The sequence below is a fragment of the Nematolebias whitei genome, chromosome 12, assembly GCF_014905685.2.
Source record: "Nematolebias whitei isolate Nwh7 chromosome 12, NemWhi1, whole genome shotgun sequence".
NCBI classification, from domain to species: Eukaryota; Metazoa; Chordata; class Actinopteri; order Cyprinodontiformes; family Rivulidae; genus Nematolebias; species Nematolebias whitei.
The window spans coordinates 42,336,265-42,349,421 of record NC_056509.1 but is presented as its reverse complement, the minus strand read 5'-3'; the positions used below and the strand labels follow the sequence as shown (position 1 = coordinate 42,349,421).

Below are 13,157 nucleotides of genomic sequence, written 5' to 3'. Positions count from 1 at the left end.
TTCTAGAAGTAACCAGACAACTGAAATGCATCTTCTGTTAAAGATTTTATCGTTCCACATTATCCTAACAGAGAACTTTACTTTCAGATAAAAAGGTTTACTTGTGGTTCCTAAAGTTTCTAGAAGTAAAATGAGACTGATCTTAACCACCTGGCACTCACATATGCAAGAGTTCGGGTCTTGGGAGGTTAAAAATCAGACTATTGTGGAAGAAACTGCCATCTTTATTCAGTGAGGCTGTCACTGTGTCTACTTCTAAAAGTAGGTTTAAGATTTTGCCTTCTTGTAAATCCTATAGTTAAGCTTGGTTTGGCTTAGGTTTCCTGAGCCATCCTTTAGTCTTAGACAGCTGGAGGGCAAACACTTCATTTCTTCACTGCTGCAGTTTTGCCATCAATAACTCGTGTTTTCCATCATTTTTCTTCTAGAAACCACATCTAGACCAGTCACTCTGTGTCTTTCCCGTCCTCTGGAACCAAAACCAGTCAAGGCAGACGACCACCCATCCTGACCCTGGTTCTGCTGGAGGTTGCTTCCTGTTAAAAATGTCTTTCAAAGGTGGAGGTTCAACACAATCTGCTGGCTTCCTCAGACATAACCTTTTGCCAATTGGCATTTTTGGTACTGCGCATAAATGTATCATATAATAAGAATTAATTTACTTCAACTATTTGAATCCAGACCTGGTGCGCCTTGTTGTCCGAAAAATATGGTAGTTTTTATCTTAAAAGCCTCGTCAGAGCTTTACTACTTCAGTGTTCTGACATCTGGGCAAAAAAAAAAAAAAGTAATTATTGACAAAAGTTAAAATAAATAAACGGTACAGAAATTAATAATTGAGCTGTCACAACTTCTATAACTACAACAAACAAGTTGTATTAATTTCATGCATGATGGATTAGGTTTATGGTCCTAAAAGTTCATACGAAAGCTCAAGAGCTTAAACACAAAGTCCCTTAAAATGTCAAAAGCCTGATGGAAAAAGACTGAATCAGTTTTATTCACAAGTTTTTGCAGTTTTGTTCGGAATGGGCTGTTTTAAGCATATTGGGTTCAAATTCATTCAGAAAGGACCGTCAACACTGGAGATAAAGACACAAATAATAAGTTTAAATATTTTTCCTTTAGAAGTTACAAACAAAAAAACTGCCTAAAGTAATAAAGCGCTTTGAAGAACAAACAAATAATATTGTGGATACAGATCAACCGTTTCAGTTGAAGTTCGTCCATCGTGATTCAAGTCTGACCACTGGGACAACTGTCCACATTTTTGAGTAACACTCCTAAACAAAATTATTCAAAACATAAAACTAAATTCTACAGCTACAATACAGCCGTCTGCAAAAGTATTGAGACGCTTAACAATTTAACACCTTTTAATGCAATTTAGATTTGACTCCTCCCCCAATTAGCTCACAGTCCAAAATATAGCATTTTCAGATAACCAAGACAAAGTGAAACAAAGATATAAACTAATTATTGAAGTGTGCTGTTCAGGTTGAAATTTGGCAAAAACAGAAAAGTGAAAGGTTTGTAGCATTTTACAAAGAGAACAAAGTAAAGCTGTAGGATGAAAACTTCAAACGCAAACAGGAACATCTCACTCGTCCCTTCTGGAAAAAGCGACCTCTCCTAACAGACTGTTATTTCACCGTGGCCGGCTAAATGCATAATCAATACAGAGCTGAGCCAAAAACACAGGTGAGACTCGTGCAAGCGGCTGGCCACGCTGCAGCGCTGGGCCCAGAGGAGGATGGGGGCGGGGGGGAGCGAGTCAGGGAGGGAGGATAATTGTTTACTAGAAGCCTATGCAGCCGTCTCCTAGCAACAGCTCTGACGAGCTCCGTATCAGGTGTGGCCAACCATGACAGCCTGCATTAGCCTCTGGCTCCGAGCATCCAAAACATAACTGCACCCTCAGGTAGAGCAGAAGAAACTGTAAGGAGGGCGGATATAAAGTACAGAAAACGACAGGAGCTAAAGGAATCGTTTCCTTCTTTTACCCAAGAGATATCTGTAGATTAACTAAAAGTAGTCGGTGTCTTCTTTGTGAAAATTTGATTAGTGCAGTTTATAGCTCCTATTGTGAAAGTTTTGAGCTTGGCTATTTTTTATGGTAAATGTGTACTCTTAAAACTAGCCCTGCTCCGAGTAGCAGTTAGCATAACTCCTCTATGCTAACCTTCGCCTGTTATGTTAGCATAGAAGAGAGAAGCTGAATAGCAGTTTAACTCCTCTATGCTAACTTCTGACTGGTAAGTTAGCATAAAGAAGTCAAGCTGAGTAGCGGTTAAACTCCTATAGGCTAACATTTTTTACCAAGTTAGCAGAGAGAAGTCAAGCCAAGTAGCATTTAGAGGTTTAACTCCTCTACGCTAACTTTTGACTAAGTAGTATAGATGAGACAAGCCAAGTAGCTGTTAGCATAATTCTTCTATGCTAACCTTCACCTACGAAGTTAGCATAGAAGAAAGAAGCCGAGTAGTAATTTAATTCATCTATGCCATATTCTGACTGGTAAGTTAGCATAAAGAAATATAGTTTAAGTAGTTAGCTTGACTCCTCTATGCTAACTTTCAGCTAAGAAGTTAGCATAGAACAGAGAAGCAGCATGACTTCATGCTAGGCTAACATTTTTACAAAGCTAGCAGAGAGAAGTCAAGCTAAGTAGCATTTAGAAGTTTAACTCCTCTACGCTAACTTTTGACTAAGTAATATACATGAGACAAGCCAAGTAGCTGTTAGCATAATTCTTCTATGCTAACCTTCACCTAAGAAGTTAGCATAGAAGAAAGAAGCTGAGTAGTAATTTAATTCATCTATGCCATATTTTGACTCGTAAGTTAGCATAAAGAAATATAGTTTAAGTAGTTAGCTTGACTCCTCTATGCTAACTTTCAGCTAAGAAGTTAGCATAGAACAGAAGCAAAATAACTTCATGCTAGGCTAACATTTTTACAAAGCTAGCACAGAGAAGTCAAGCTAAGTAGCATTTAGAGGTTTAACTCCTCTACGCTAACTTTTGACTAAGTAGTATAGATGAGACAAGCCAAGTAGCTGTTAGCATAATTTTTCTATGCCAACCTTCACCTGAGATATTAGAAAAGATGTAAGCTCGTCTCCTGTGCTAACTTTTCACCGATAGCGTAAATAAGTCAAGCTAACTGCTACTCGGCTCATTTTTCAGGTGAAAATTAGCATGATAGCCATCGACTTCTGTTCAAAAAAAATCCACCAACTCAAATAAACTAATGAACCAACAATGAAACTTGTCATATCTTCCCAATGCTACGTTCACAAAAATGTTTTTACATCAGTGAGACTTAAAATGGACTGTCCTTATATAGCGCCTTTCTATCTCGTCAAAATAGCAGTTTACACTACAATTGGTGTCCTCATTTACCTATTCGTATAGCACTCCACTAGATCTACAGTATAAAAAAACATAATCAGCGCTTTATCACATTCATACACCAATGGGACACACATCGGAGGCAATGAGGGGTTCAGTGTCTTGCCCAGGGACACTTCGGCATGCGACTGCTGGTGGAATCGAACTACAAGCTCTCGCAGTGGAGGACGACTGCTCTAACCACTCACCCACAGCTGCCCTCAAGCGTTACTATGAAAATATATCAGAATATGCTTCCTCATCTCATACGTCGTAAACAAAAACAGGAACTCAAACTTTAAATCACAGCTTTCATTCCAAAAGATAAAATCAGTCAAGTTCTTGTTTTACATTTAAACTAAAATATAGCTCAATAGGAATGCAAAATTAGTATGAAAAAAGTATAGTATGTGCATTACCAAATTGCTTGGGTTTGGTTCAAGAAATTTTCCAAGAAGTCTGTTTAGGTTAGGAAGCAGGTAAAATGTGGAGGAGACACTCGATGCCCTCCAATGTTGAGATGATTAACTGTGTGGGACTAATTACACTCCAGAGTGCATGAACAGACAAGCCCAGCTCAGACATTCTCCATCTGTACTAAAAGACATGTCAAAGGTTGTGCCGTTCTAGTAAATCCCCATATACAGTAACTGCAAAGAAATAGTCCCAACTGTTAAACTGTAACGTCTAAATTAACCGACAGCTTGTTGTTGTTCTGGCTGACTACATGCATCCAGTTACTAGCATTGTGAGAATGGAGGTCTGATACATTATCCAAGTCCAAAGAAGATACGGTTACAGGCAGGCTCACGTCAAACGGACGTCCGGCTGATGCAGCTGGACGGCCTCCATTCATCCATTCATTTTCCTGAAGTGCACAGGCAGCGCCAGCAGACAAAATGGAAACTCAATCCAATCAGACAGAACAAACAAGACCTTAACTTTGTCAGCTGGACTGAACCAAGCTAATGTTGGACGTTACGTCCACGGAGTCCACTGAAGTTGGGTCAGCTGATCAGTTAAACCAGAATAATGAGATTTTGGCAATTACATTTCTTAAGATTGTTTACACTCTCAAGTCTAGAGCAGCATTACCAAGTGTGCTTTATTTTACGAGCCCTTTAAAGACTGGGTCAGAAAATGGATGCCCTTGGAATAATGAAAAATTCAAATAAAAATAAATAAAAGAGCGAGGATGTAACAATATAAGCAATTCAAACTCAAATTTAAATGAGCAATCTGCAATCTGTAAAATTATACAAGTTCTAACAATTTAGTGTTATGCTAAGGTTGATTAGCTGTGGTGGCCTTTTTTAAACGTGTAGGCTCGAAAAGTTAAGTTGTAGATTGGATTGTAGTTAGTGATTACCTTGAGTTTCTTTAAAATCCATCCACTGGTTTGTAAGAAACTGGGCTGACGAGAGTTGACTAATAAATGATGCTGAAGAGCTTTCACAATCTGCTAGCACTTTGAGTATGTGATGGGAATGGGTATTACATATATACCCAGTTTTATGTCAATATCTGTAAACCTGAGCGAGGTAAAGCCATTCCTGGAATTGTCTATCGAACAAGAAAAGTTTCAGGCAATAATCACTCAAAAAACACTTTTTTTTCCTAAACAAGCCATTAGATGTAAAAAATACTTCAGAGTACTTGTGCATAGATGCTACTGTCCCCAGTGGATATTACTACACTATTAAATAATTGTATCAACCAATTTGTGTATTCTGCATCTAGCGGTGCCGCCACGACTGCCACTACTCGGGAGTTAGTCTCAGCCTTCCAGAGACACAAGACTTTCCATTGGTACGCCGACAACCCAGAGCTGAGGAATTATTGGTCAATTTCCAAAGAATGAATCACAGCAGATCAGGAAAATTAAAAAAAACTACCTTAAGCAACTACGCCACAGTGATGTGATGACAAAACTGATGAAGGAGGAGGCTTCATCAAAAAGGCGGCCATTTCTGAAAGGAAGATGGTCACGGAAAGAAAGTATTCTGTTTTTTTTTAATGAGGAATGATCATTTTTAACAGGAGTACTGCATACGGCACATTATACGCCTGTGGACAAACATACAGCAACAAGCAAAGACCTTGTTTTAACTTTGACCTTGATTTATGACCTTGAGGCAATTAAACTTGTACACCACTCCATGTAGTGAAAAAAAAAAAAAACAGCCTTTGTTCTACCTTTGCTGAAGAGAGGTGACCCCACCTCACTGAACAATTGTCGAACAATCTCTAAACTCTGTATTTTAGCCAAGGTTCTAGAAAAACTGATAAACTCTCAAATCAAAAAGTATTTGGACTATTCTAACATCTTACCTCTCCAATCTGGTTTCTGGAAACAACAGCACAACCACTGCTTCACTGAAGGTTCTTAATGACGTTGTTGAAGCACTGGATGCTAAGGATTGTGCTGCACTTCTCTTAGACCTGTCTAAAGCTTTTGACACTGTGGATCAGAACATCTTGTGTCATAAGCTCTCAGAAATCAGTTTCTCAGATCACACCATTGGTTGGTTCTCCATCTTTCAGATCGGAGGCAATGTGTTCAACATAATGGTACTTCCTCCAGTTATTTAACAGTCAACAATGGTGTACCACAAGGCTCAGTCTTAGGACTCACCCTATTTACAATTTGCATAGGTAATGTAGGTCAGAGCATCCCTGATGCATCTTTACATTTCTATGCTGATGACGCAGTTGTTTATTGCAGAGCTAAAACGGTTGAAAAGGATTTTCAGCTTTTGCAATCTGCTTTTGACATCCAATCAGATTTGTTCCATCTCAAACTTGTCCTAAACGCTAACAAAACCTGATTTTATCTTCAAATGGTGTCCCTGTTGAGTTTGTCAATTCCTACAAATATTTGGGTATCTTGGTAGACTCGCATCGCTCTTAAGCTTCACGTGGAAAACCTAGTAAGGAAACTGAAAGTTACTGGGGGTTTTTTTCTCCCTGAAATAGATCCTGTTCAACTCTGAATGCTAGGAAACATCTTGCAACTGTGACTTTCCTTCCATTGATTACAGTGACATTATTTACATGAATGCTCCTACAAGAACCCTGCAGATGTTGGATGCTGTCTATCATGGTGCACTAAGATTCATAACTGGCTGTGATTATCGTACCCACCACTGCACCCAGTATTCACTGGTTAACTAGACATCATTAACTTCACGCAGACTCTCCCACTGGTATATTTTCATCTTTAAACCACTTCTTGGTCTGCTGCCTTCATTCATCTCCTCCTACATGTCTCTGCGTGAGTGCAGCTACAGCGTGCACTCTCAGGACATTATTACCTGCAGTGTTCCCTCAATGAGGACTGAACTAGACAGAAGGGCCTTCTCATACTCCGCTCCTGTTTCCTGGAATTTCTTACAAAAAGATTTGAAGCTCTCGACCTTGACCTCTCCAAGTAACTTTAAACATCTGTTAAGTTCATGGGAAAAACCAATGCAGACATGTTCCTGTTTTTAGTTTTCTACATTCGCCTCATAATCTAGCTGGGTTTTTTTTGGCTACTTTTTCCTTTTAATTATGCTTTTTAATTACCATTTTATTTTCACTTGTTAAAAAAATAAATTTGTACGAATCCTTTAGGATTGCCTATTGTTGCTGTCGTCCACTGTTGTCATCACTTTGTTAAAATTCAGGTCTCTCTTGTAAATGAGTCCTCGAGGCTCAATGGGATTAACGTGTATAAATAAAGGTTGAATGAATGATAATGGATGGGTGCATGAAATTTCAATAAATCACCTTGAGCAGATACGAAGTCGTGGGCAGGACAAGAGAAAGTTTGCAGACGTACGTCGACGACACCATAATGTCCGTCTTTGACGGGCGTATATAAATCAGGGCTGCCGACGGCCAATTTATGAAGCCAGTTTGTTTTTGGCTCATAAATAAAAATCAGTTTAATAGTCACATACATTACAATGTACCAAGTTTATGTTTGCTGGTGGTTTAGGGCGAATGACGAGCCCACCCTCCCCTCAGTGGTTTCAGCGGAGCTCGGAGTGGGCAGCCGGCCAGATGACACAGCCGACAGCACACTGCATCTTTGTCTCTTCAGCGAGGACAGCAACAACGCCGCGGCCGGCGACCCCCGCAAGATTGTAGTGACATCTGGCACGAGAATAGTGCGCCGTTATCAGCTGGAGCACTTAGCAGGAGAACACAGCAGAAAGGCCCTCTTCACCTCTGCCTCGAGGTGTCCGTCAAGGAGCCAAACAAGAGCCTCTCCGAGCTCCATTCTCCGTGTGATGTGACCCGTGCAGTTAATCCACAGAAATCCAAAGGAACCGTGAGCTCAGGTGGTTAAACTCTAAACAGCCGGTCTCCTTCAAACGTGGCCTTTAGTGTGTGAAATCACACCTTTGCCATTTCCCCCCACAAAGCTTGAAAAATGTTTGCAAAAGGCAGCTGTGGGAACTAAATGTGATTTGTGTCTGCTGAGAGAAGCGGCAGGGGGCCCCGACGTGATGAAAAGCAAATACATGAATTTAACAAGTCATGCTACAAACATCTCATTAGATTTAAAAAAGAAATAAAAATAAAAAGAGGATTTTCTGAACTGTTAGGATTTCACAAACTAAATGTTCAGAAACGGATGAATCAAAAGTAAAAAAAAGTGATAAACTGAGTACAAACCTTAATAAAATTGGAAAAACTCGTTTTAAATCTATTTCTTGTTTTAGTGAACTGATAAATGGGTCTATAGACCAAGATTGCAAAGGTGTCATAATAAAAAATTTAAAAAAAAAAAGGAATTTCTGTTAAAATCCAAATCAGCATAACAAATCTGATGAGTGCAGCTATTCAATAAGAAGCCGCATAAATTAAATTCTTAAATATCTGCACATCACCCTCCACCTTTCAAGTCAAGGGGTTAAACTAAGAACTCATGTTGCAAAATGACATCATCAAATGTAAACACGTGCCATCTCACAAGATCTGTTGGCGTACGTGCTGCAAATTGTAGCTCAGCGTCCAGTGGTTCATGAAATATTTTGCTAACAGACAATAATGACAAGGCTTTGATTAAAGAGTTTCTTCATCTAAACGATGTTCAGCTAACAAGAAGTTAGTGGTAAATTATTTAAACCCGTTTGTTTTATAAGACCAGGGAGGAGAAAAAAAATCATCATCGCCTCTCGGCTGATTCAAATCCCAATAAATTGTTTATTTTTAATTCATCTCAGTGTAAATCAGAATAAATGCTTTAAAAGCCGCCGATGCAGGAATGAAAACAAGATAACTTACATTTTGTCATTTTCCAAAAATCTTTTTTTTTATGTGCCTATTTCACCAGCTATCACTCATCAGCCGTCACACGCCCTGAAGGGGCCACCAGGGGCCACCTGGCACCCTCAGCAGGAGGAGAGGAGGAGGAGGAGGAGGAGGAGGAGGTGTCAAAACCAGGCAGAAACACACTCAGAACCACAGCCTGCAGGCATCGTTCACTTCAGCTGAACACATAATTCAAGCTCATGGGATAATGTCACCCATTCATCATTTTCAGAGGGAATTAATTGAAGCAGGAGCCCTCTCCTCCTGGTCCTCCTCCTCCTCCTCCTCCTCAACCCCCCACCATCATTCTCTCACACCTGCGACAGCCTGTCAGTTTGGGCCTGATTTGCATGGAACATAAAAACTTAAGCGCGCGTCTTGTTAGAACACACTTCCAGTCGTCTTCGGCTGTTTATTGGCTGCGGTTCATCCAAACGTAGTTCCTCCTCACCGGGATCTGCGTTTTAAAGAGTTGCCCTTCGTTACTCCTGCAGGAGGACTGGAACAGAACCAGTCCTCACTGCAGAACACCAGCGCCGCGACCGGATCCGGGTGAAGCGCGCAGTCAGTTAGCGTCTGAGCACAAACATTATCACCCGCCGCCGAAGGCGAGATGTTTTTAGCCACGTCTGTGTTTAGCTGTTCGTGGAATGAGCTAAACATCTTGAACATGTGATTAACATGCGACATGAACCCGAATCAACATGGCCGACACAGCTGAACAAATGCGAGCACAAACGTGGCTTTAGCTCGTTCTTGTGGTAGTAGCTGACAGTCATCCCCTACACATACTCCAAACACAACACAAAGTGCGACATTAACCGTTAAAGACGGCTCTGTTAGTAAAATATCTCATGAATCATTTGGAAGATTTCTGTGAACCTCAACAAAAAAAACAGCCAATTCAAGATGGCCACCACATGTGACATCAGCCAACACAGGAATGGCTCACGAGCTAAACTTTGGTGTGGTAGTAGCCGAGAGTCATCCTAAACACAACGAACCGGCATCAAAATGTGGGAAAAGGTGAAACGCCCACACCTGCCTCCACACTCTGGGCCCTTGAGCAAGGCTCCTAACCTCCACCATCTGCTCCCAAACAGGTCTCTGAGACTCGATGAGACTACCTCTATAGATAAAGGTTTAAAAAAAAAACAACACTAATATGAGCCTTTAATTTAAGGTCGAGTGCATCTTTAGAAAATAAAAACATCTGCAACTTTTCCTCATTTGGTTCATTCTTCTGTTGCTGCAGTCCGGGCTGAGGTTTCATTGCTTCACGCTGCAGCGGGATTCATTTAAAAAGTGGAAACGCTGCAACGACAGAACCGGTTTACTCAAAGTGCCATCGGAGCAGGTGGGTTTGGACCGAACAAACGCTCCGCAGAACATTTCAGGCGTCCACATTCGTCTGAAGAAACAAACCAAACTCACCGGCCACGCAAACTGGAAGGGGATCACAATCTTGCCGGCATCGTCGATTTTGTTGGCGTTGTTCTTGGACTTGAAAGAAAACGAATTTCCGCCCAGGACCTGCGTGGACCCGGCTCCGAAGCTGCACGGGCCGCCGGTGGTGACCTCCACCTGGTACTCCTTCAGGCACGCTCGGAGGTAGGTGTCGCACTCGTCCCGGGTGCAGCGCAGGTCCGGGGAGCTCCGGGCGCCGTCGCAGCACTCCCCGTCCGCCCGCTCGCCGTTGATGTTCTCCACGGAGATCAGCTGCAGCTCGAAGTAGCCCGTCGACTGGGACACCTGGGAGAGACACGTCCAAACAAACAAACAAACAAACAAACAAAAAGGACGCAGGTCAGTTTAAAGCTGATATGTTTTGTTCTGAACAATAATTGTTCATATTTTTGCCGTTTCAATCCAAGTAAAATCGAAAGCCGTTTAAAAGCGATTTTCTTAGAGATGTTCATGAAAAAGCAGGGGCGTAGCTAAAAGGGGGGCCTGGAAGGGCCATGGCCACCAGCCTAACAGCTTACATTTTATTTGTTCTTTCTTAGCATTTGTGTAAAATAATAAATAAAAAGACACTTCAACTGTAATCATGTAAATTGGAGGTAGTGATTTATCAGTCGAAATAAACAAGTTAAAATTTATAATAGTCTTCAGCTGTGCCGTACACAACTACCAGTAATCAAATAATAATTAGGAAAATAAAGAATCAACTACGTCAAACAGCTCCCAATTTTTGTTTTTAAACAAGAACGCTCTTAATTTAACTATTTTTAAAAAGTGTACAAATTCCTCTAAGGATTGTTGAGTATATATTTATTGTTATATTTTGTTAAATAAATAAAATATATACTGACGAAGAAAAAAAAAAAAAAAAAAAAAAAAAAATCAATCGACCTCAAAAACCCCAATTTTAAAAATAAATAAATGTTTATTTAGAGTCCGGTAATAAAATTTACTCGGTATTCATTCTGACCATTGGATAATTTAGAACATTCATTAAAAAAATATATGTTTTCTGCAACTTTAATGAGAATATCTTTTTTTTAAATCTTGAGATTATATCAATTTGTGCAGAATGTTACATGTTTTCCCTACATTGTGTTTAATTTATCATCAACTTACTCAGAATCTTGAACTTTAAAATACAATTACTTTAATTTTTCACCTTTGTAGATAATCCAATTTATAAAACTCAATTTTAACTCGATACATTTAAGTATGTTAGAAAAGCCAATTAGTGAGATTTCAAAGGAATCGAGCCTCAGCGCTCCATCCTGGGCAGCGTGTTGGTGACAGTGGGAAGAAAAGACCCTCTCAACAGGAAGAAACCTCCAGCAGAACCAGAACCAGGTTCAGTTTCACAGGATGTGGCTCAGCCAATCAGAATCTGCCCTCGTCCGTCTTCAGTATTGAAGCATCTTTAAAATTTTGAGGGTCATCCGTCACACTTTAACATTTAAAAACACCTTTATTCAGCTTTACATTTTTTACTCGCTTCCCTGTTTTGGGTTGCAGGAAGCTGGTGTTCATCTCCAGCTGCCTGTGCGAGAGGAAGGGGACGCCCTGGACAGGTCTCCAGTCCATCACAGGGACACAGACATTCACTCTCATACAATTTAGAGTTACCAGTGAACCCAGCGTGACGGGTCTGTGGGAGGAAACCAAAGTGCCTGGATCAAACTCACGTGTGCACGAGGAGAACCTAATCAGGCTGGGAGGCAAACCCGTGACCTTTTCAGCGCGAGGCAACAGCTCCAAGCGCTGCACCACTGTGACGGTTGAAGACGCAGCGTTTTACGGAGACAACTGACAGAGATTTTTCTTGCAAACATGTTTTAGTCGAAACGAAGACATCATCAGCGGATAATAAAAGCGATAAAACTCGTTACCAACTCCAGGCCCGCTCGGCTGGAATCAGCTGAATTTACCGACCCCGCTCGCGTATTTTACCATACTTGAAAAGTTTGCAGGATTTTGCAAAAGTTTATTTTTATTTTAAGATAAACCTCCTGGACAAGGTTACGCTTGTAACTTAAAAAAAAAAAAAGTTTGTGAATCACAACTTTAAATAACAGATTTATAAGAATAAAACGCTTAAAATGGAAGCTCTGTGAAATCTGGGGGTGCCCCCCACCGCCACCCTTTCAATCAGGCCCACCTGTCCACTCCTCCCTGGCTACGCCACTGCTCCACAGCAACTTTTGCGCCTCAGGTGAACCTCCTGCAGGATTTATTTTTTATTCATATCCGAGGCCTCATTTCCCCCCAAAAGGGACTCTAAACTCAAACCAAATGATCGGAATCAATCGCGGGTTGTCCAATTAATCGATTAATCGCTCGAGCTGCCGCCGACGTGCAGCCTCCGCCCACCAACTTTGATCCGCGGCGTGAGGAGGGAGAAATAAATGAGCTTTAATGGAGAAATTATTTCATGTTACAGAGAATTAGCTTCTTACCTCCGTCCATAGCGTCAACAGCAGGCTCAGTACCGGGAGGAGACTCCTAATCCTGCTGCGATTCCACATGTCTCAGATTAATTAGAGTGACATGAGAGGGAGGAGAGAAGAAGAAAATTAAAAAAAAAAAAAAAAAAAAAGACGAAGAGCCGCGCGGACCCGGCGACCAGTTCCTCCTCTCCTGACATCCAAAACGTTCACATGCGGGGTCCGGATTTCAGCGAGGCAGGCGCTGCGTGCGTGCGCGTGTGTGTGTGCGCGGGTGCAGGCGGGTGTGATGGTTTCCACGCACAGTCAGGAGTGTCCCTCCGTCCAATCTCGCCACACAGCAACTGAGATGTGCCGTCGCGCCGCCGCAGCCTGAGGAGAGGACGTCTGCTGTGATTGGCAGCTCCGCAGACCAATAAGAAATCGAGCTGCGTAAACGGTTTAGCCAATCGGATTTAAGGGGGCGGGCGATAGTAAAATCACCTCCTCTTCTTCAGAAAACTTTAATTCTGCTTCATCTAACCCTCAGTTTATAAAAATCACTGTTTCACCTGACG

The 13,157-nt window shown here is 41.3% G+C and overlaps 1 protein-coding gene across 1 annotated transcript in view; it reads right to left on the bottom strand.

Moving 5' to 3' along the window:
- Positions 1 to 12,950, bottom strand: part of jag2b (jagged canonical Notch ligand 2b) — an 81,472-nt gene extending 68,522 nt beyond the window's left edge. The window contains exons 1-2 of the mRNA XM_037685928.1: positions 12,613 to 12,950; positions 10,130 to 10,447 (exon numbers count right to left, since the gene is read on the bottom strand). Of these exons, the coding sequence (XP_037541856.1) occupies positions 10,130 to 10,447; positions 12,613 to 12,681 (387 nt within the window). The 5' untranslated portion in view covers positions 12,682 to 12,950. The remainder of the gene's footprint in view (positions 1 to 10,129; positions 10,448 to 12,612) is intronic.
- Between the last annotated feature and the right edge of the window lie 207 nt (positions 12,951 to 13,157).